This window comes from Aotus nancymaae, unplaced genomic scaffold (genome assembly GCF_030222135.1).
Source record: "Aotus nancymaae isolate 86718 unplaced genomic scaffold, 86718_ANA_hifiasm-v0.15.2.pri h1tg000039l, whole genome shotgun sequence".
Lineage (NCBI taxonomy): Eukaryota > Metazoa > Chordata > Mammalia > Primates > Aotidae > Aotus > Aotus nancymaae.
The window spans coordinates 5,982,398-6,004,291 of record NW_026988453.1 but is presented as its reverse complement, the minus strand read 5'-3'; the positions used below and the strand labels follow the sequence as shown (position 1 = coordinate 6,004,291).

Here is a 21,894-nt window from a genome sequence, read left to right as displayed (position 1 = left end):
AGGCTAGAATAAAATGGCTTTAAGATTTTAATTTTTCATCCCCCTACTGATTTGTCTTCAGCATTGATCCACTTGCTGCTAATTGGCATTTTTCTCCCAGAGGTAGGTATGCCTGATTATGAGTCCCCCAGCCTGACCAGCTTTTTTTTTTTTTCTTTTTTTTTTTGAGACAGAGTTTCGCTCTTGTTACCTAGGCTGGAGTGCAATGGCGAGATCTCGGTTCACCGCAACCTCCGCCTCCTGGGTTCAGGCAATTCTCCTGCCTCAGCCTCCTGAGTAGCTGGGATTACAGGCACACGCCACTATGCCCAGCTAATTTTTTGTATTTTTAGTAGAGACGGGGTTTCACCATGTTGACCAGGATGGTCTTGATCTCTTGACCTCGTGATCCACCCGCCTCGGCCTCCCGAAGTGCTGGGATTACAGGCTTGAGTCACCGCGCCCGGCCCCCTGACCAGCTTTCACCATCAGCCTCACACAGCTCACGTGGTACCCCATACCTTTCAGAAGTATCTCCTGACCCATCTGTCCCTCCGAAAGACGTCCCAGCAAGGCGAAGCTGGTGCAGTGCTGAGGCATCCCCTCAGGTTCATAGCCCAGCTCCACCTGCCCCTTCTCCAGGGCATACCTCCCATCCACAAGGGAACCCGTCATCACTTGCACCCTGCTCAGGTTTGCTGGATGGTTCAGAACCACTGTCAGGTGGTTTCCTATACTAATGTTGTGTGTTCAAAAGAATGACCCATCCAGAGTGTAGGCCTCCCAGGGGAAATGCACATTGAAAACCTGCATATCAGTGAAGACAGCTGCAGGCGGGTTATTGGGACCAACGGTGTTCTTTTTCCGAAGTCCTGTGGCCTTCTGCTTGTGATCAAAGGCAGCGTAGGAGACCCTGCGGTAGAAGAGGAAAGGTCTGCAGAGGATTGGGCTTTCCTGGACCAGGAGGGTATGGAAATGAGAAATCAGGCTGTCAAGGGGTTTCTCCTTGTAGAAGAGGAGGAGGAAATGGGCCAGGAGTGGGAGGTCCCTGCTGTGGAAGAGTTTGCCAAGGAAGCCCATATTGGAGAACTCCAGTAGCACCCATGAGTTGGACTTCATGGTGGCCACCCTCGAATAAATGTGGGTGACAAAGTTGGGGGCAATAAAGACATTGTCCTCTATTAACAGGAAGTAATCAGAGAGCTTTGTGGCAAAGCTCATGAGGAAGACGTGATCTATGTTCTGCTTGGAGTAGAATTCTCCACGAAGGGCCTCATCCCTGATGCTGTCCACAGTCGGGTAGGCATCGGATGAAGCATGGATCAATAGCAACTGCCCTTCCTAGATCTGTGGGCTGAAGAGTCTTGAAATATAGGCAACAGTTTCTCTGAGCCAGGTGATGTCAGAATCTGCCAGGTGGACCAGCACCATGAGACGTTTCTGAGTAGGCTTAGAAGAAACACGGAACAGGGAGACCAGTGTGTACAAGAGGCTGCTTCCATCTCCTTGCTGCACTGAGGAGATCCCCACCGTCAGCCATCCTAAGGAGAGGTAAAATCGGGGTGATTGTCAGTGTGCAGGAATAGTGACAGTTGTCAGAAGGGTTAGGGGCTGGGATGCTATGTGGGACCTTCACTCTTCCTTTCTTCCCTCTCATTTCCCACCTGTTTTTCCCTTTGGCAGAGGGGATGCTTACATCCTTGCTACTCCAAGTGTGGTCCTTAGTCCAGCAACCTCAGGCGTCTCTGTAAGCTCATTACAAATACAGAATCTTGACCCCTACCTCAGATTTAATCAGAAGCTGCATTTTCACAATATCACCAGGTAACTTGCATGCACAGCAAAGTTTGAGAAGTACTAAGCTAGGTGATGCTGAGTCTCTGTGTGTTCTGCTGAGTCTTCTTTGAGCCTAGAACTTTGTGGCACATGGTTTAGGGGCTCCATAAATATTAGCTATTATAGTCATTATAATTGTTGTCAATTATATTGTTGTTGTCAATTGTTGTCATCTTCCCAAAGCTGTCCTTTGAAGAAGGTATATTAGGAAAAGGACTTCCCTGCTGGGAGTGGTGGCTCACACCTATAATCCCAGCAGTTTAGGAGGTCAAGGCAGGAGGATCACCTAAGGTCAGGAGTTCAAGACCAGCCTCACCAACATGGAGAAACCCCGTCTCTACTAAAAATACAAAATTAGCCGGGCGTGTGGCACACACCTGTAATCCCAGCTACTCTGGAGGCTGAGGCAGGAAAATAGCTTGAACCCAGGAGGCAGAGGTTGTGGTGAGCTGAGATCACACCATTGCACTCCAGCCTGGGCAACAAGAGCAAAACTCCGTCTCAGAAAAAAAAGGAAAAGGACTTCCCTTAGAAGTCAGGAGCCCAGGCTAGGTGCGGTGGCTCACGCCTATAATTCCAGCACTTTGGGAGGCCGAGGCAGGTAGATCACGAGGTCAAGAGATCAAGACCATCCTGGTCAACATGGTGAAAACCCATCTCTACTAAATATTCAAAAATATTAGCTGGGCATGGTGGTGCGTGCCTGTAGTCCCAGCTACTCGGGAGGCTGAGGCAGGAGAATTGCTTGAACCCAGGAGACGGAGGTTGTGGTGAGCCGAGATCGCTCCATTGCACTCCAGCCTGGGTAACAAGAGCAAAACTCCGTCTCAAAAAAAAAAAAGAAGTCAGGAACCCAGAGTTTTTGTTCCAGTTCTGCTGATTGTGTGATCTTGAGCAAATCCCTTCAGCCCTGAGTTTAGTTCCTGATCCATAAACTGGGGGAGTTGGACTATGTGACTCTAAGACCCCCGCTAATCCAAACGTTCTCTAGTCTAGTGAGTCCACCTTCTTATAGCAATTAACTTTAGTAACTTGCCAAGAAGGGAAAAAAGAAAAGTGGTAGCTAACTAACTTTTTTCTCCTTCCTCCTCATATTGCTGATACATAAATATTGCCTTGGGGAAGGAGGAGAAAATTGACTGCCAGAATCTAATATTCCTAGGCACAAATCGGTCTTCCTCCTTCCTTCCTCTACTTTCCTTCCTACCTGGCTGATCTCTCTTTCTGTCCCTACTTCCCCTGGGGTACTGAATTCTTCCCTCTTGTTGGTATTCACTCTTTCTTCTCTTCTGGATTTTTCCATATATTCGAAGGTGAGGTTCTGCCAGTCTTATAGTGGTCTTGGGTCCTTCCTGCTGTTATAACTGGCCTCCTGGGGCATTGACAAGGGCAAACATATATATCATTTCATAAAAAGAACAAAGTCTACACCCCAGTGGTTTCCCATAAGCTTTTCTGGGGAAAGAAGTGGAGTGAACCATTTTCCCTAGAGTGAGCCCAGCACATTCTCAGGATGCTTGGCCATTGGCTAAAATATCCAGGTCTCAAGCAGTATTTGCTCTCTTCTTTGTCTTAACAAATATGGAGAACTAATAGACCTGGATCCATACCCCCATTCCCTTTGGAGCTTCCTGCTCTCAGGTGAAAAGGTACAGGAGGAAGGAAAGCCCAGGGGCTTTCAAGAATCTGCCAGTCCACACCATTTCCACCTTATATTCCCAGTTCCCAAACTGAGCAAGCTCAAGGCTTGCTACTTGGCCTTTGATAGTCATCACATTTTGATCGTCTTCAGTTTCCTTGGGGATTTTCAAAGTGATGAAGAGCCACAGGAATACAATGCCCACTGAGAGTATGAAGCATTTCCTGACGGAACACCGCATCTCGTCTGCGCCAGGATACGGTTCCTATAGCAAGAAGTCAACGTGTACAGCTTGAGGACTCTCTTCTTCCCATCCATGCCTAGAACCTCCCTTCTGTCCTCTGGAAGGCTTCCCCGCTTGTATTAACCACCCCCTGCCTGCCCCCATATTCTGTCTTTCCTCATTGTTAACGTATTTCCTAGATTTTGGCCCACTACAGCCTCCGCCTTCCAGGTTCAAGTGATTCTCCTGCCTCAGCCTCCTGAGTAGCTGGGATTACAGGCACATGCTACTGTGCCTGGCTAATTTTTGTATTTTTAGTAGAGATGGGTTTTCACCATGTTGGCCAGGCCGGTCTCGAACTCCTGACCTCAAGTGATCCACCCACCTCGGCCTCCCAAAGTGCTAGGTGTGAGCCACCGAATCCTAGCACATCCTTTTAATTGATCTACAAACCTAATACAATACAGCCTTATTCCTTGCCTAAAGAAGGAAGGTCACTTGTCCTGTGATAATATTTGTTGCATTCACTTCATATCCTTAGCGATTCAGTTTCAAAATGATGAGGGAGGGTTGGCTGAGGCTTTAGTGATACAGTTTATCTGAATAAACAGATGGCCATTGTACCCTCCTTACCCCCACTTTTTCATTTTATTTTTGAGACAAGCTCTCGCTCTGTTACCCAGACTGAAGTGCAGTGGCATGATCATGACTCATTGCAGCCTTGACCTCTCTGGCTCAAACAATGATCCTCCCACCTCAGCCTCCCAAGTAGCTGGGACCTCAGATGTACACCACCAGCTAACTAATTTTTTTTTTTTTTTTTTTGTAGAGATAGGCTCTCCTTGTGTTGCCCAGGCTCATCTTGAACTCCTGGCTTACATGATCCTCCTGTCTCAACCTCTGAAAGTGCTAGAATTACAGGCATGAGCCACCACACCCTGCCTCCCACACTTTTTAAAACAAAAATCAAGCTATTAAAACAACTAACCCTGAGTGTTCCTAAGTGCTATGCCAAATTGCTGTCTTTGTCACTTTTTTTAAATAAAGAGTATCCTTAATTTATTCCAGTCTTTTTTTTTTCCTGCCGCCACCCTCTTCCTCTTATTCCAGTCTTTAATCTTATTCACAGACCTTGATTAGAACATGATTCTGTTAACTTAGAGTAAAAAAAAAAAAATCCTTTCCTGTGTGTTGGGTTATTGGAATTGAGGCTGGCTTAGTCTCAGAAGTGCTTGTATGCTGCTCTCTTCCTCTGTGAGTGTCTTTTCTCTGGTGAGATGTGTTTCTCTGATTGCTTTGAGATTATCAGAGCAAAGGCTTTAATATGCCTTCTCACCTCTTCTTGATTCTTTCCCTGTGTGATCAGCGCACAAAAGAAAAGCTGTAGTCAGTGATTTCTGTGCTCCTGAGGCCATACTATTCTCTAATCTCCCCCATTTCCAGGGATGCCTTCCACTTTAGTATTTTGGTAGAGGTTAACATACTTCTCTCCCTTAGTCACTTCACTTTGTGATGAGTTATAAAAGTAGGCTGGGCATAGTGGCTCACGTCTGAATCCCAGCTCTTTGGGAGGCTGAGGCAGGAGGATCTCTTGAGCCCAGGAGTTCCAAGACCAGCCTGGGCAACATAGGGAGACCTCCATCTCTGTTTAGGAAAAAAAAAAATAACAGTAATACTTATTGTAAGGTTTGTTCTTGCCGAGTTTAAAAGGAAGAAACTGAGACCAACACAAAAAGGTCCAATGTGAAGGGTTTATTCAGGCTTCCAGGCAAGGTTCTGCGGTCCAACAGGAGGGGCCGGAGAAATCGCACGGACTCCTCTCAGACATGGGTTTTTATAGGGAGTGAAGGAGCTCGATTGGTTGTGGGAGAGCAGGACTACTATTGGGTAAGGTTACAAGCCTTTGTTTGCATACAGGACTTGGCTGCTATTGGTTAGAATTATTCGACTGCTATTGGCTAGAAAGACTCAGCTGCTCTTGGCTAGAAAGACTCGGCTACTATTGGCTAGAATCACAAGACCCCGCTTGCATACTGGGTTCTTTAAGGGAAGGCCAGGCTTTGCGAGAAGGGGAGAAGGGAAAATGCCCAAGCATGTCCGAACTTTCGGACAAAAGGTGGGGGCGGTGTGCGTCCGAGCTCCCGGCAAGGCAACCAGCCTTACACTTATATCTCCAGGTAATCACAGGGATGAAGAAACAAATAAATCTTTTTTATTTTTTAGGCAGAATTTCACTCTTGTTGCCCAGGCTGGAGTGCAATGGGGCAATCTCAGCTCACGTCTCCCGGGTTGAAGGGATTCTCCTGCCTCAGCCTCCCAAGTAGCTGGGATTACAGGCACACGCCACAGTGACCAGCCAATATTTCTGTATTTTTAGTAAAGACGGAGTTTCTCCATGTTGGTCAGGCTGATCTCGAACTCCTGACGTCAGGTGATCTGTCCGCCTTGGCCTCCCAAAGTGCTGGGATTATAGGCATGAGCCACCATGCAAGGCTAAAAAATAAATCTTATGTGCATTGGAACCAAATCATTAAAAATAAAAATAAAAATAAATCTTTTTTTTTTTTTTTTTTTAAAGATGGGGTTTCACCATGTTGGTCAGGCTGGTCTTGAACTCCCGACCTCAGGCGATCCGCCCGCCTTGACCTCCAAAGCACGCCTGGCAAAAACAAATCTTATAGTAGTTAAGTCTTAACAGATTAAACTTTTCTCACTTGACTTCCTTAAACAAAGACTTTTAGTCCCATAGGTGATTAACATACAAACCTCTTCATGTAAAAAAAATAGACCTCTCTTCTCTAGACCATAAACACATACATATATATATATACACACACACTGAACAAAAGGGCTTTGGGGCCAAACATGGCTCATGCCTGTAGTCCCAGCACTACAGGAAGTGTTGGGAGGCCAAGGTGGGCGGATCACCTGAGGTCAGGAGTTCAAGACCAGCTTGGCCAATATGGTGAAACCCCTTCTTTACTAAAAATACAAAATTTAGCCAGGCATGGTGGCATGTACCTGTAGTCCCAGCTACTCGGGAGGCTGAGGCAGGAGAATCACTTGAACTTGGGAGGTGGAGGTTGCAGTGAGCCAAGATTGCACCACTGTACTCCAGCCTGGGCAACAGAGTGAGACTCTGCCTCAGGAAAAAAAAAAAAAGAGGGGTGGGCTTTAGGGCCAGGCAAGGTGGGACTGGGATAAAAATCACCCAGTGGAAGGGTGTAGGCACTCAGGCCTGTAATCCCAGCATTTTGGGAGGCCAGAGTAGGAGGATCACTTGAGGCCAGGAGTTGGAGACCAGCCTGGGCAACACAGGGAGACCCCGTCTCTGTGAAAAGTAAAATTAGCCAGGCGTGGTGGCAACATGGCTGAAGTCCCAGCTACTCAGGAGGCTGAGGTGGGAAGATCGCCGAGGCTGCAGTGAGCTGAGATTGTGCCACTGCACTCCATCCAGCCTAGGCAACAGTGAAAACCTCTCTGTCTGTCTCTCTCTCTCTCTCTCAAAAAAAAAAAGGCTTTAGGCAGGGAATAATGTTCTAATTGCAGTAAAAGGGTTTCACCACCACAGGCATAGCTCTGCTCCCTTTTTGTACCTCCCGTGTAGTTTCCCAGTCACAGAGGGAAGACTGCTCTCAATGAGCTCTCTGAGTTCGACAGACCTCTGGAAGAGGCAGGAGACAGAGGGAAAAAAAAATGGAGCTGGGGTGATAAGGACCAGTCACTCTAGGACTAATGAACAGAGCGTGAGGCCAGGCATAGCAAACAGAGATCTCCCCAGTTTTCTACGCTTGAACTAAGCTCTCTCTGTGATGTTACTGTTGTGTCCTACCCACCTACTCCCCACTGCAAGAGGAACGCACATGCAGGACTTACATGTGACCGGTGTGTGCTTCATCAGTGGGAGCTATGACTCCTGGTTCATCCTAAAGCCCAGCATCAGTATCTCTTTAGATACTGAGCACTCCCCTCCCCACCCCACCATGTCCCCTACTTCCTTCCATCTCTCCTGCATTCTTTCCTTCCCTCCTGTTGGTTCCACTGATGCTTAGGTTCTGACTCCTACTTCCTCTCGCCTTCGCAAGTTCTTCACCCCTGCAGTTATCCTCTTTCTCTTCTGCATGATCTGTTTCTCCCTTTCTACTGGATGATTCTCATCACTAGGAAAAGGAGTTTTATTATCTCCCAGTGGGTGGGAAGAAAGGCAAAAAGCAAAATGCCTCCCTGAATTTGTGTTCTCTTCCAGTTCTGTGCGATTTCTCTACAACTGCACACGGCAAAGCCCCTTGAAAGTGCTGTCTTTGTTAATTAGCCCCACTTCATTTCACATTCTCTCTCCTCATCTTACTCAACCTCTCTGCAACTTTGACTGGGTTGACTGTTGTCGCCTCCTTGAAAGACTTTCTGTTCTGGCATCTCTCTCTTGCCACACTGATGGCTCCCTCTCAGTTTCCTTTCCTGGCTCATTCTCTTTCCAACCTGTAGATGTAGGAGTGTGGTAGGGCTCTCTTTTCTTCCTACACACTTTCCCTGGGGGATTTTATCCCAGTCCCATGGGTTTAAGTTACACACACACACACACACACACACACACACACACACACAGGCACACAGATGCACATAGATGAATGAATGTGTGTATGTATGTATCAGATAACCCCCAAATCTTATCTCTAGTCCTGATTCTTTTTTGTTGTTGTTGAGATAGAGTCTTGATCTTGTCGCCCAGGCTGGAGTGCAATGGCGTCATCTCGGCTCACCGCAACCTCCACCTCCCAGGTTCAAGCGATTCTCCTGCCTTAGCTTCTAGAGTAGCTGGAATTACAGGCATGAGCCACCACGCCCAGCTAATTTTGCATTTTTAGTAGAGATGGGGTTTCTCCATGTCGGTCAGGCTGGTGTCGAACTGACCTCAGCTGATCCGCCCGCCTCGGCCTGCGGAGCTACCTCGCCCAGCCCTCCAGCCCTGATTCTTGTCTTGCTCCCTATCCTGTGCTCCAGATTATCTGACTATTCAACATCTCCAATAGGATGATAAGTTATCTCAACTTTGACAGAACCAAAATAAAACCACTGGGATTACAGGCGTGCATCACCACGCCTGGCTAATTTTTGTATTTTTAGTAGAGATGGTGTTTCACCAGGTCGGCCAAGATGGTCTCAAACTCCTAACCTCAGGTGATCCGCCCTCCTCAGCCTCCCAAAGTGCTGGGATTATAGGCATGAGCCACCACGCCCAGCCTCTCAGCATTTATTTCTACCAGAAGCTAACTTACTTCTTTGTGTGTTTACTGTCTGTCTCCATCCGCTAGATTAAAATATAAGTCCTTAAAGGGCAGGGGCTTTGTTTGATTCAGTGCTGTATCCACAGCACTTTGCTTAAAACCTGATCCAGAAAACATGCTAAACAAGTATTTATTAACTCTCCAATTATAGGGATTACATGCTAATGGTGAATGTAATTTTTCTTCAACAAGCACTATGCTAGGTGCTAGGGGCACGGCCGTGTCAGGGGGACTGGGCATTACTCCAGAGAAGGGCAGTATATGGGTGATGGTTAAGTGCTCAGGCAGTGGGACTCAGACAGCCAGAGCTGGAATCTGGTTCTGCAAGACTTGCTGTCCATGTGACCTTGGGCAAGTGCCAGCCTCTCTGAACTCCAGATCCTCATCTAAAAAATGGAGATGAAAACAATGGCTACCCAGGACAGGGCTGGGCTAACAATAAACAAATAAAAAATAAATGCTGGCTACTGTCAAGAGTTCTTATGAGGATCAAAAGTGATCATCCTATATAAATAGTTATTATTTTTCTTTTTTTAAAATCTATATCCCAAGGTAGTACCTAAGGAATAGTTATTATTTTTTAAAAAAGAGACTATGCACATAAACGTACTTGGCATATAGCAAGCACTCGATAAATGTTAGCTTTTGGCTGGGCGCAGTCACTCACGCCTGTAATCCCAGCACTTTGAGGCGAGCAGATCACCCAAGGTTGGGAGTTCAAGACCAGCCTGACCAACACAGAGAAACCCCGTCTCTACTAAAAATATTTAAAAAATTGGCCAGGTGTGGTGGCGCATGCCTGTAATCCCAGCTACTCAGGAGGCTGAGGCAGGAGAATTGCTTGAACCTGGGAGATGGTGCTTGCAGTGAGCCGAAATCGTGCCATTGCACTCCAGCCTGGGCAACAAGAGCGAAACTGCCTCAAAAAAAAAAAAAAAAAGTCTTTTCTGTAAGAAATGACTACCATTTTCAACCATGGAGAACAACACTTCTTGCTTTCCCATCATGCCGGAGGGGTCCATCTTCATTTATTCCTAAACCGTCATCTCAATTTTTTTCTTTTAGATTCTCACACAGATGAACTCTGAGAACCTTTCTGTGTCTTGCCACCTGATTCCCACTTTTCTAAGGGATTTAGAGGAGATAAAAAATAGAGAAGGAGAAATAAATATTAAAAAGCCCTGACAGCCGCTCAGGTTCCTCATCCACATTGCAGTTAGGAGCGGCCATCCACGACAGCGTGCCTGTTGCCAGTGTGTGTTCTAGGAGTGGGCTCTGCACTTTGCTGGAAGTCAGAGTTCTCCTTTAAGCCTAAGGGCATGAACTAGACCCACAGGGTAGGGATGGGGCAGGAACTCACCTCCATTCCAGCATTTCTCTCTGGGTGGCTTAGCTAATGCTCACTTGGCAATCTCTGTTGTTTCTGAAGGGCAAGAATCTCATCACCCCACTAGTCTCTTCAGGCAGGTGGAGAAGGGGCTAGGCCACAGGCACGTGTGATTGGCCCACACAGTTTCTTAAAAATCTGAGGAAAGGGCTGGGTGCAGTGGCTCATGCCTGTAATCCCAGCACTTTGGGAGGCCCAGGCGGGTGGATCATGAGGTGAAGAGATCAAGACCATCCTGGCCAACATGGTGAAACCCTATTTCTACTAAAAATACGAAAATTAGCCGGGTGTGGTGGCTCACGCCTGTAGTCCCAGTTACTCAGGAGGCTGCGGCAGGAGAATCACTCTAGTATGGCAACAGAGCGAGACTCCGTCTCAAAAAAAAAAAACTGATGAAAGATTGAACATTTAAGAATTAGGAGAGCTGGACAGGTGTGGTGGCTCATGCCTGTAATCCCAGCACTTTGGGAGGCCTAGGTGGGCAGATCATTTGAGGCCAGGAGTTCAAGACCAGCCTGGCCAACATGGCAAAACCCCATCTCTACTAAAAATGCAAAAATTAGACAGGCATGGTAGCACATGCCTGTAATCCCAGCTGCTTGGAAGGCCAAGGTAGGAGAATTGTTTGAGCCTGGGAGGTGGAGGTTACAGTGAAACATGATCGTGCCACTGCACTCCAGCCTGGGCGACAGAGGGAGATCCTTTCTCAAAAAAAAAAAAAAAAAAAAAAATACTCCAAGAATGTTATGAAGAAAAATAAGAAATAAAAGAAACATTAAAAAAAAAAAAAAAAGGCTGAGAGAGCTTATATAAAAGCCTAAATAACTGGCTTCTCTTGAAAAATAGAGACTTGCTGCAACCCTGGTGTGAGTAGTGATGGTCCACAGTGGCTGGACTTGCATCCTCACCTCTCCACAGACTCCACTTTGCTCACCTTCCCCATGTACCTGTCTGGCTCCTACACAGCCATTTGAGTTTTTAACTCCCGCTCTCACTCAGGTCTTCAAAGATTGAAGACTATGTTAGCTGTTGGTCTTACATGTGGCACCTGTTTAGCATAAGGTACTATAAAGATAAGGCACAAAGTGATCCCTGGGGTTGAAGGGCTGTGGGTAGAGATAGAAGGAAAGTGTGGCTGGGCATGGTGGCTCACACCTGTAATCCCAGCACTTTGGGAGGCTGAGTCAGGCCGATCACCTGAGGTCAGGAGTTTGAGACCAGCCTGGCCAACATGGCAAAATCCCATCTCTACTAAAAATACAAAAATTAACTAGGCGTGGTGGCATGTGCCTGTAGTCCCAGCTACTTGGGAGGCTGCCACAGGAGGATCGCTTGAACCCGGGAGGCAGAGGTTGCAGTGAGATAGAGCCAATGCACTCCAGCCTGGACGACAGAGGGAGACTCTGTCTCTAAATAAATAAATAAATAAAATAATAATGTAGACCAGTGAAAGAAAGAAATGGTGAGAAACATGGAAGAGAGAAGACATAATTATTGATTTTGTATATGATGTAGACAATGTTTTGGAGGAATTCCAGTGTTCATGGGGAGTACGGGGGAGTGGCTGAAATTAAGATTATTTTTATATTTTAGAGATGGGGTCTTGCTTTGTCACCCAGGTTGGAATGCAGTGGCACAATCATAGCTCATTGCAGCCTTGAACTCTTGAGCTCAAGTGATCCTCCCACCTCAGCCTTCCAAGTACCTAGAACCACAAGTCTGTGCCACCACATCTATTTTTTTTAATTTTTATTTTTGAGATAGAGTCTCACTCTGTTGCCCAGGCTGGAGTGCAGTGGTGTGATCTCAGTTCACTGCAGCCTCCGCCTCCCAGGTTTAAGCAATTCTCAGCCTCCCAGGTAGCTGGGATTATAGGCGCCCGCCACCATGCCTGGCTAATTTTTGTATTTTTAGTAGAGACGAGGTTTCACCATGTTGGCCAGGATGGTCTTGATTTCCTGACCTTGTGATCCACCCACCTTGGCCTCCCAAAGTGCTGGATTACAGGCATTAACTACCACATCTGGTCTTTTTTTTCTTTTTTATAGAGATGGGGTTGGGGGTCTTCCTATGTTGCCCAGGTTGGCCTGGAACTCCTGACCTCAAGCAATCTGCCCACCTCAGTTTCCCAAAGTGCTGGGATTATAGGTGTGAGCCATGTGCCCCAGCCTCAAGAATAGATGGGTATGCGTAGGGAAGACTCACCATTAGATTGTATTTATCAGGGTTCTCCAGAGAAGCAGAACCAATTAGATGTGTGTATGTATATGTGTTCAGAGAGAGAGAGGGAGAGAGAGAGAGACTGATTTATTTTAAGGAATTGGCTTAAACAACAGAAATTTATTTTCTCACAATTCTGGGGGTCTAGAAGTTCAAGATCAAGGTGTCAGCAGGGAATTTTTTTTTCCGTTTTTTTTTTTTTTTTTGAGACAGAGTCTCACTCTAACACCCAGGGTGGAGTGCAGTGGTAGGATATCTGCTCACTGCAGCCTCTGCCTCCCAGGTTCAAGGGATTCTCTTGCCTCAGCCTCCCGAATAGCTGGGATTACAGGCATGCACCACCACACCTGGCTAATTTTTGTATTTTTAGTAGAGACGGGGTTTCACCATGTTGGCCAGGCTGGTCTTGAACTCTTGACCTCAGGTGATTGGCCTGCCTCAGCCTTCCAAAGTGCTGGGATTACAGGTGTGAGCCACAGTGTCTGGACAGCATGGCATTTTTTCCGAGGGCCTCTCCTTGGCTTGCAGATGGCCATCTTCTTCCAATATATTCACATGGCCTTCCCTCTGTGTGTGTGTCTGTATATCTTCTTGAAAGTTGCCTAAATGGAAAGAAAAAACTAATCTTGAAGCAGTATTTTTTTCAAACTGAGGGTCACAGTCTGTTATAGGTCACAAAATTCACTTAATGAGTTTCAACCAGCATAAGTAAGTACCTCACTATATAAAGGTAATAATTGTTTTGTAAAACTTTTTTTGCTCTTGCTATGTAAACAAAAATACTGGAGATTAGTCAAAGTTTGAAGCCATTGTAGTCTAGAGGGGAAAGAATGGATCGATGTTGGCAGATTAAGGGGCAGCTGGTGGTGATATCTGAGATGAGGCTTCTGTGTCCTCTTTCCTTAGCTTTAGAAAAGTCAGCTTGGTGTTTTGGGAAGATCACAGGTAGGCACTAGAATGAACATTCTGTTCCCAGCCCTGTTATTACTGTCTGTGTGATTTTTGGCTAATTAACCTTTCTGAGTCTCAGTTTCTTCATCTGAAAAATGGTTAACACTAATACCACTCATTTCACAGGGCTGATGTGCTCAATAGACTATGATTTATTCCCGGCTAATGTTTCCATCTTATTCATGTTACTACAGTATTTCTAGTGGTTCCCATATCCCTGCTTCCTGCCAGGAAAGAGGAAAAAGGGAATTTGCCTGTAGCATTTACTGTGTCAGCTCCCATGTTTGGCACTCAGCATGATGTGGCTGAACATGGAATTCCAAATTCCCAATTTCAAATGGGAATTTACAGTGGTGGTCTGTAAAAGTTCTGACATCCTGTTGCAGCAGGTTTCTTTCCCTTCCTTCCCTCCCTCCCTCCTTCCCTCCCTTCTTCCTTCATTCCTTTACAGAGTTTTGCTCTTGTCACCTAGACTGGAGTGCAATGGTGCAATCTCAGCCCATGGCAACCTCCACCTCCCAGGTTCAAGCAATTCTTCTGCCTCAGCCACTCAAGTAGCTGGGATTACAGGCATGTGCCAACATGCCAAGCTAAGTTTTGTATATTTGGTAGAGACAGGGTTTCACCATGTTGGCCAGACTGGTCTCGAACTCCTGACCTCAGGTGATCCACCCACCTCCAGCACTCGGTCTCCCAAAGTGCTGGGATTACAGGAGGGAGCCACTGTGCCTGGCTGCAGTTTTCATTCTATTGGAAGGCTTTCATCCAAGATGCAGGCAATTCCAAATATTCCAGGTATCCAAGGCCATTGAGCATGCTGCCAGGGGCCCCTCAGCCGAGAGACCCAAATTGGGGATGCTGGTGGTGCTGCTGCAGGATGAACCCGCAACATCAATTTCCCTCTCATTCTCACAGCTTCTCTAAGCAACTCACAGGATTGCTCCTTGGGAGTCCAGGGCTTCTAAAGTTGCCCAACCGGAATGGGAAGAAACACGCCCTGAAGCCCTGGTGTGGCTAACTCTGCCCCTCCCAATCCCTGTGGGCAGGGCTGGCAGCACCGTGGGAATGCCCCACTTGTCAGCGCCTGAACCCAACAAGGGTTTAGCCCTTTGAGCCCCACACCCAAGTAAACCAAAGCCCAGGACTGAGGGTGCAGTTACCCGGGATCTCATTTGGGCTGAATCAGCAGAAAAGGGGTTCCAGGAAGGGAAAGGAAGAGCAGATGGGAGGAGAAAGAGGTTATTTATTAGTTACCACGTGGCTCCCACGACTCAGACCCAGCTTCCCAGGGACAGAAGCCCAGAAATAAGCACCTTGCCAAGCTGTGAGCTGTTTCCCAAGGGCAGCCCCAACAGCTGTGGGTAGGGCAGAATAGGGAGCGCAGAAGTCCCCCATAAGAGACCAGCTCAGGAGAAGTCGATAGCATAAGGAGGAGTTGCTGGTTCCCGGGAATTAAGCAGGGCAGGGAATCGGGGACGATGGGTTTATCTCACCCATGGTGCCCACCTATTGTGGAGGCTCCCTCAATACTGTTCTGAGCCTCCTTCCTGCTTCATGTGGTCAACCGGATTCTTCTCTTTGTCCAGCCCAAAGCTCCATCCTCAGCCAATCGGAGCCACAGGAAACTCAAGGCCATTTACCCTCCCCTTCAACAAATATTTGTGGAGTGTCTGCCACGTGCCTGGTGCCAAGGAGACAGACATTACTCCTTCCCTCTAGAGGCTTATAATCTGGCGGGAGAGGAACAAGTATGGAGAGAGTGCAGGGACACTGCGGGAAAAAATACAAATACTGAGTTATAAGTGTTGTAATAGGGGGCAGTAACAAGACGTTGTGGGAATACACAAAATAAAACAAGGAGGTCAAATCGCGAGGATTTGTGGGTTTCACAGGGTACATCTGACAGCAAACATTCCAGAGTACGACGGAGAGGTGGTGAGAAGAGAGGATGGCATTGAATTGGCGAGATGAGCTGAGATGAACTGCGAAGAGGACGAGGGAAAGCTAGTGCCCTGGAGATTGGGGGAGACGAGAGGATCCACCGGGCTGGGAGGGTAAGGGTGGTGTAGAACGGAGGCAGCAAGAGCAAGGCAGAGACCGGAGGCCAGGGCGGAAGGGAGGCGCACGGACGACACCAGGAGCCCTGGAAAGTTGTCAGAGGCGGCGAGGGGGTGGGGAGCGGGCCCTACACGTGCGCTACGTGCAGCGCCGGCCGCTGGGGAGCCCGGCCTGCCCCCCTCATCCCCGAACCGGTCCCAGGGCAGTTGCACGGCTCCGGGGGGAGGGAAAGGAGGATGTCCCCGCAAGTTTGCAATCCGGGAGCGTGGTCTTCCCAACGCGGCTACCGGAGGGAAGGCGGGAGCGCCTCATCACCAGGCGGGTGGATCTAGGGGAGGAGGCTGCTGATCTGGGGGCGCAGGCTGGGGAGTGGGGTGCAGCCGGTTGGGGACGTGAGGTGTGGGAGCTGGATGGACAGGATGAAGATGGAGACACCTAGGGATGTGTCCAAATAATCTGGCGCTGCACAAATGGGGGCGGTTTGGGGGACGGAGGCCCGGGCGGGGGCGGAGTGTTGTCCTAGAGTAAGGAGGGGGTTCCTGGAGACGTGGCACTCGGAGCAGGGCTGGGTTCCGCTCCGGCCGCCTGGGCTGCAGCCCCGCTTTGCCCTGGGAACCCGAACCTGACCCCGCCCAGGCCTCGCTCCCAGCACTCTGGAAGCTCCAGCCCGGCACCTCCAGGCTGGGGTTGCCCAGGTCCGGCCTCTGGGGTGTCCAGCCTGCCCCAGACGAGACAATGCGGCCCCGGCCCCGCCCCCGGAGGCTGACGCGTCCAGCCGCCGGCCAATCAGCGCCCATGGCTAGGCTCTTTAAAAAAAGAAGGGCCGGCGCGGTGTGGCTGTCAGCTGGGAGGGATCCCTCCGCCCATGTAAACATCATAAAGGGCACGGGGAGCGTCTGCTGCGGGCGGGGGAGCGTCTGCTGCGGGCGGGGGAGCGGTTGCCTTCCCGGAGCGTCTTCTCGGTCCCTAGGTTCCCCCTCAAGACGCCGGCAACCGCCTCCTCCCTTAACGTCACACCGGGTCCGTTGGGAGCCACACAGCTTCGGCCTGATCTGGGAGCAATAGAATCTCATCATTTAGGGTCACTACCGGAAATGGAGGAAGCCGCGGGACTGGGAGACCTTGAGAGTTGGGAGCGAGAGGGAATCGTAGGACGCAGCTGATAATTGGGAAAGATTTTCTTAGGCTTGTTCTTCCCGTGTACCTCGGTTAAATAATAGTCATAACTCATATATGTCTAGAATTTTTCTCCAAGTTATGCCTACCTGGCTTGTAGGATACCAATGTTAAGGGTGAAAGTAGTCAACGCTTTCCCGAGAGAGCACATGACAAGACACAACCTTCATCAAGACCCTCAGAGGCACAGAATGCCCACCAAAGAGTCATCTTCTACCCAACTTTTTATTTGGAATTATCAAATGTTCAATAAAGTTAAAATAAATTTGCAGCAAAATCCTCTCTACCCACTACCTAGATTCCATTATAACTTGCCACATCGCATATCTATCTTGCACTGATAATTCTCTCTAATAGTGTGCTGGCTGTCCCCTGAGCTTGATTCTCCATTACAATGGGGAACAAGAAAGGCTCCAGGTCCCAAAGCGCTAGAGAGCTAAGGACTACGTTTTCCCAGGACCACTGTGAACTCTTTCTGGGCCAGGTATCTCTGGGAAAAAGTTTGTTGAAGGGGAGGCGGTTTTCCTTTCTCCCGCATGCCCTTCCCCCTTTTTAATTGAAGACTTCTTAAGGATAAGAGATTTCCTTCTACTAGGTGAATCTGAAAGCAGAACTAAGATCTTGACAAACAGACCTTGCATAGGTTTGGCTGCTTTCTGGATGAAAGAGGTCGTTTCAATGTTGATGTTCCACTGTTTGAGCTTCCTCTCTCCTTTTTTCTGAGGCTGGACACCCCCCACTCACCCCTGACCCCCGCCAAAAAATAAAAAGGCGCCTCAAAAGTGTTCATATCTCTTAAAGTTCTTTCGTTAACCTCTCTTTGCCTCCGTTGCCTGCTCTGCAAAATGAGGATAATATCGTACCTACTCAATATGGGGGTTGTGAAGACTCAGAACAGTGCTTTACACACAGCATTAAACAGCGGCTATCACCCGTATGCAAATAGCTCCCAGATTTATATCTCCAATTCTGATCTCGCCCCTTCAAATTTATACCCTTCAGCCCGCTGAAGGATGCCCCGTTGGGTATCTAGCTGTATGTACCAGAGACACCTCAAACTCAACATGTCCAGAAATGAACACAGTATCTTTTTCCCTTGAATAACTCGCTTTGTGTAAATAATTGGGGTGAATGTCCCAGCAATGCCAACGAGCTAGCTTCTACTCAGGCAGGTATGTCAGACACCTGAATCTTAATACCTCATCTTCCCTCCTCAATCTGTCACTAGGTCCTAATTTTATTTCCTACCTTTCCATCCCTTGCTCATAATCATCAGCACCACTGCCTTAATTTAGGTCCTATAATTTCTTGTCTGGATTATTTCAAGACTCTTTTGCCCCTCTCAAGTCTGACCTTGCCATAGATTGTGGATGACTGTTTTCCCTGTAACATCTCCACCTCCCAATAAATAGTCTCCATCACTTATTAGCCATATGCACTTTGGCAAATTGCTTAATCTACCTATGCCTCACTTTCCTTATTCGTAAAGTGGAAATAAGAGTACCTACCTCATAGGGTTGTGTGATTAATCACGCAACAGAACAGTGCCTAGGATATGAAAGTGCTCAAAAGTGTTATGTTATTATTATAATTACTATTATTGCCTTCTCACGAATATACTGTTTGTATGTTCAAGCTGTTATCTCTGCTGGAAAATTCTTCTCCATTTCTAATACTCTTTCCAAAACCCCCTCCTGGGTTTTACTGCACCCACCACTGTGTACTGACATGATTGAATGATTGGCTTATGGGACTGAGCCTTTCTACCAGACTTAACTTCTTCAGGGCCGGAACTCTGATACGTAGTAAGTGGTCAATAAATGTTGGCTCAACTGAAACCCTAAGGATAAACTCCAACCACGGCGAAAGGCGAGGCCCCGCCCGATTCGGGGGCGGGGCGGGGAGCCCTGCGCGAGGGTGGGCGGGTGGGGGTGGGGTGGGACTCTTTTTCCTCGCCGTGGCGGCGGAGGCGCACGGCGTGGGCTTGCGGCGAGACGTCGTCGTCGGAGGCTGAAAAAGCCCAAGGTGCTGCCGTTGCCCGTACAACTCGGACTGGCTGTTGCCCGAGCTGCGTCTGCACGGGTTTCGGACCGAGCGGAGCCCGCAGCCTCGGTCCCAGAGCCCACCCTGCTCTCGGTCCTGCCCAGCCTGCGGTGATGGAGCCGGCCACCGCGCTGCACCCGGGCCCGCGCCCGGCGCTGCCCCTCGGGGGCCCGGGCCCGCTGGGCGAGTTCTTGCCTCCCCCCGAGTGCCCGGTCTTCGAGCCCAGCTGGGAAGAGTTCGCGGACCCCTTCGCTTTCATCCACAAGATCCGGCCCATAGCCGAGCAGACTGGGATCTGTAAGGTGCGGCCGCCGCCGGTGAGTCACGCCAGCACCCCGGGTCCAGCTCCCGGCTGGGGGAGGGAGCGGGGACGCGCGGGGCCGGGGAGGCCCAAGGCGCGGGGGGTAGGGGAACCGGTCGCCCCGCCGGCCTGGTCAAGTTTGGGGCTGCCTAGAAGGTCGCATTTGAGGCCGGGGGAGGAAGACGGGGGCTTTTCCAGGGTCGGAGATGAGGAGCCTGGGAGAACCAGGGGCTTCGGCGGTGCCACTGGAGGGCCGGGTCGCCGCGGGGCTCTGGCGGCCGGGAGCGCGGCCGAGGCCGGGGATTCGGGTTCGGTTCCGGATAGAGTGATGGCAGGAGCCGGGGGTGGTCGCGGGGGAGTTCCCTCACGGAGCCCGGCGGAGGCGCGGGCTGGAGGGGAGGACTGTGGGCCCGGCGAGGCTCGGCTGGCTGGTCCTCGCCTCCGCTCCCGGGGTGCGGGGGTGTGTGATGGGGTGGGGGTGGGGGTGGGGGACTTGCGAGTTGTCGTGCGAGGAGGAAAGTTTTCAATATGGCGGCGGGAGCCCCTGGTCCTTTGTGTGGTGGCGGCGTCGGCCCGGAGCGGCCCTCACCTGGGCGCCCCACCCTCCAGACCAGGGCACCCCTCCACTGCCTGGTCCCTGGGCCTCCAGGTGTCACCTGGGCCGGGGTCAAGAAGGGGGCGGCCATCGCTGGCTGGGGGCGGGGAGGAGCCGCGGGTCCGGCCCCGGAGCGGATGTGTTGTGGGGGGCGTTAGTGTCTGGGGGACACTTTCGGGGCGGCGGGGGCGGGACGGGCGGCGGTGGGCCCCGATGCCCGCCCGCGCTCCGGAACGCGCACACACCCAGCTTCTTCTGGCCCAGCCGCTGGGCTCCCCGGGGAGGCCAGGGCCGTGCTGGTGGGGACGGGGTCGGGGCGAGGCCGTGTTTGTAGGGGAATGTCAGACGAAGAGACCTCCGAAGATTTCGTGCTCGTTCCCCCGGCCCTCAGCCTCCTGGCGCTGAAAGGCAGTCACCCACCGCAGCCCTTCTAGCCCTGTCTGCAGCGACTCGGACCTGGGGGCAGTGAGTGAGGGGTGGGTGTTGCTGAAACCATCCCTAACGGCTCCAACGTTCGCTGAGAAGAGCCCGGCCAACTCCTTCCCCCGTGGCCGGAACTGGGTGCGCTCCTACACCTCTGGTTTTTGCCCACCTTTCGGGATGGTCTGAGTTCGAGTTGGCCTAAGCGGCGGTTGAACGGGCTGGGGCCGTTGGGAAGGGGGTTTAACTGCCTTTCCTACTGTTTAAGAATCTTCTCCCCACTCTCCTCCCCCCACCCCCCTCTCGTAAGTGGAGGAAGACCCCCTCCCACCCCTTTCTCCCTTATTAAGCATGCTCTTTGTAATGACATTTTGAGTTGCAGGGATTTTGTTTGTAATCGTTATGTTTTGGAAAGCTGTTTTCAAGGGAGATCCCTGAAAATAAGGCTTCTTATCCCAACCCTTCCCCACCCCAAATTAAAACATGGATACCTACTTTAGTTTTTCTTAAGCAAGTTTGAAAATGGAGGTGAAATATATGCTTCAGAAAATAACTGGCCTGGGAATATGAGGGAAATATTTGAAAATAGATCAATTTTTTACAGCGAAGTGGGCAAGGTTGATTCTTGCTGCTTGCGGGAAGTACGTTTTTTAGTGCAAAGAGGTCTGCAGAAGTTATAACAGGGCTGTTTGGAACTAAGGTTTTAATTCTTGAGTAATAGGTCATGTTTCACACAGTAGCAATGTAGCTTTATGTCACATGCTAGGAAGGGTGAATATGAATATTGCACATTTGCATTAATGGAATTTTATTCAGAATTTGGGTAACTTGACTCAAGTTCTTAGTAACCAAAATGAGGGGAGTCAGGTTCCTGGGAGGTGTCCTCCATGTTGGTATTGTGGTGTACCAGGGCTGGGGTAAATCCTTTATCTTGCTTTCTCGTTCTTTGCCTTTTAGAGGGCCCTTTTCCTGAAAAGATAGTATTGCTCTGGTTAGGCTTGGCTACGCATTTCCTCATCTTGGCTAGAATATTAATGGTAATCTTTGCAAAATGTGTAATTGAATTGCCTTTTTCCCACTCTGAATGTCAGACAGACATGATGGCCACCATTTTGTATTGAGAGTACTACATAGTACAGCCTGAGGAAAGGGGTTAAAGAGGCACCAATAATCTACAAGTACAACCAGTGCTCTGTTTTGGAGACCTCCTTTGTGTGGAGGGGGCTTGCTTCCTCCTTTGTTTAACAAACTCCTATGCCAAATGGAAAGAGTTTGGGAGTATTTGTTGTTGATAAAACCCCAAAACGGGAAATCTTTCCAGAAGTTGTGCTCTTGAAGAGGGGTCTTGTTGGAACAAAGGCTTCTTAAGAGATGTAAACAGTCTTTGTTTTAGAAAGTGTTTTGTTTTTAGGAAAGCTAACTGTGAACAAGTGGTTTCATATAGTTGATATATAGCAACAAAAAAAAGATATGAAATATTTTCCATGGTGATAGCTGTATAATGTCTGCATTTCTGGATGATTTTTGTTAACTGAGTTTTTGGAACACAAATGGTTATATTAAAAGGGGAATTGGGACTATTGATATTTTACTTGTTAGAAGGTAAGGGGAAGTATAAAACATTTCTGTCTCCTTTTGTTCTTAACCTTTGTAGGTTTACTAATGGTACTTAGTATAGCTTCAGTTTATAGCTGCTTTCTCAGTGAGGCTCCCAAACTGCTTGGCTTCTGAAAACTTAGGGTGCTTACATTATTTCGTACGTGACAGCTTAGGGATTCTCA

The 21,894-nt window shown here is 49.1% G+C and overlaps 1 protein-coding gene and 1 pseudogene across 1 annotated transcript in view; one reads left to right on the top strand and one right to left on the bottom strand.

Moving 5' to 3' along the window:
• Positions 1-78: 78 nt before the first annotated feature.
• Positions 79-3,708, bottom strand: LOC105722009 (alpha-1,3-mannosyl-glycoprotein 4-beta-N-acetylglucosaminyltransferase-like protein MGAT4E; annotated as a pseudogene).
• Positions 3,709-18,895: 15,187 nt separating this feature from the next.
• The window catches only part of KDM5B (lysine demethylase 5B), an 81,088-nt gene continuing 78,089 nt past the window's right edge, over positions 18,896-21,894 (top strand). The window contains exon 1 of the mRNA XM_021677232.2: positions 18,896-19,114. Within this exon, the coding sequence (XP_021532907.2) occupies positions 18,911-19,114 (204 nt within the window). The 5' untranslated portion in view covers positions 18,896-18,910. The remainder of the gene's footprint in view (positions 19,115-21,894) is intronic.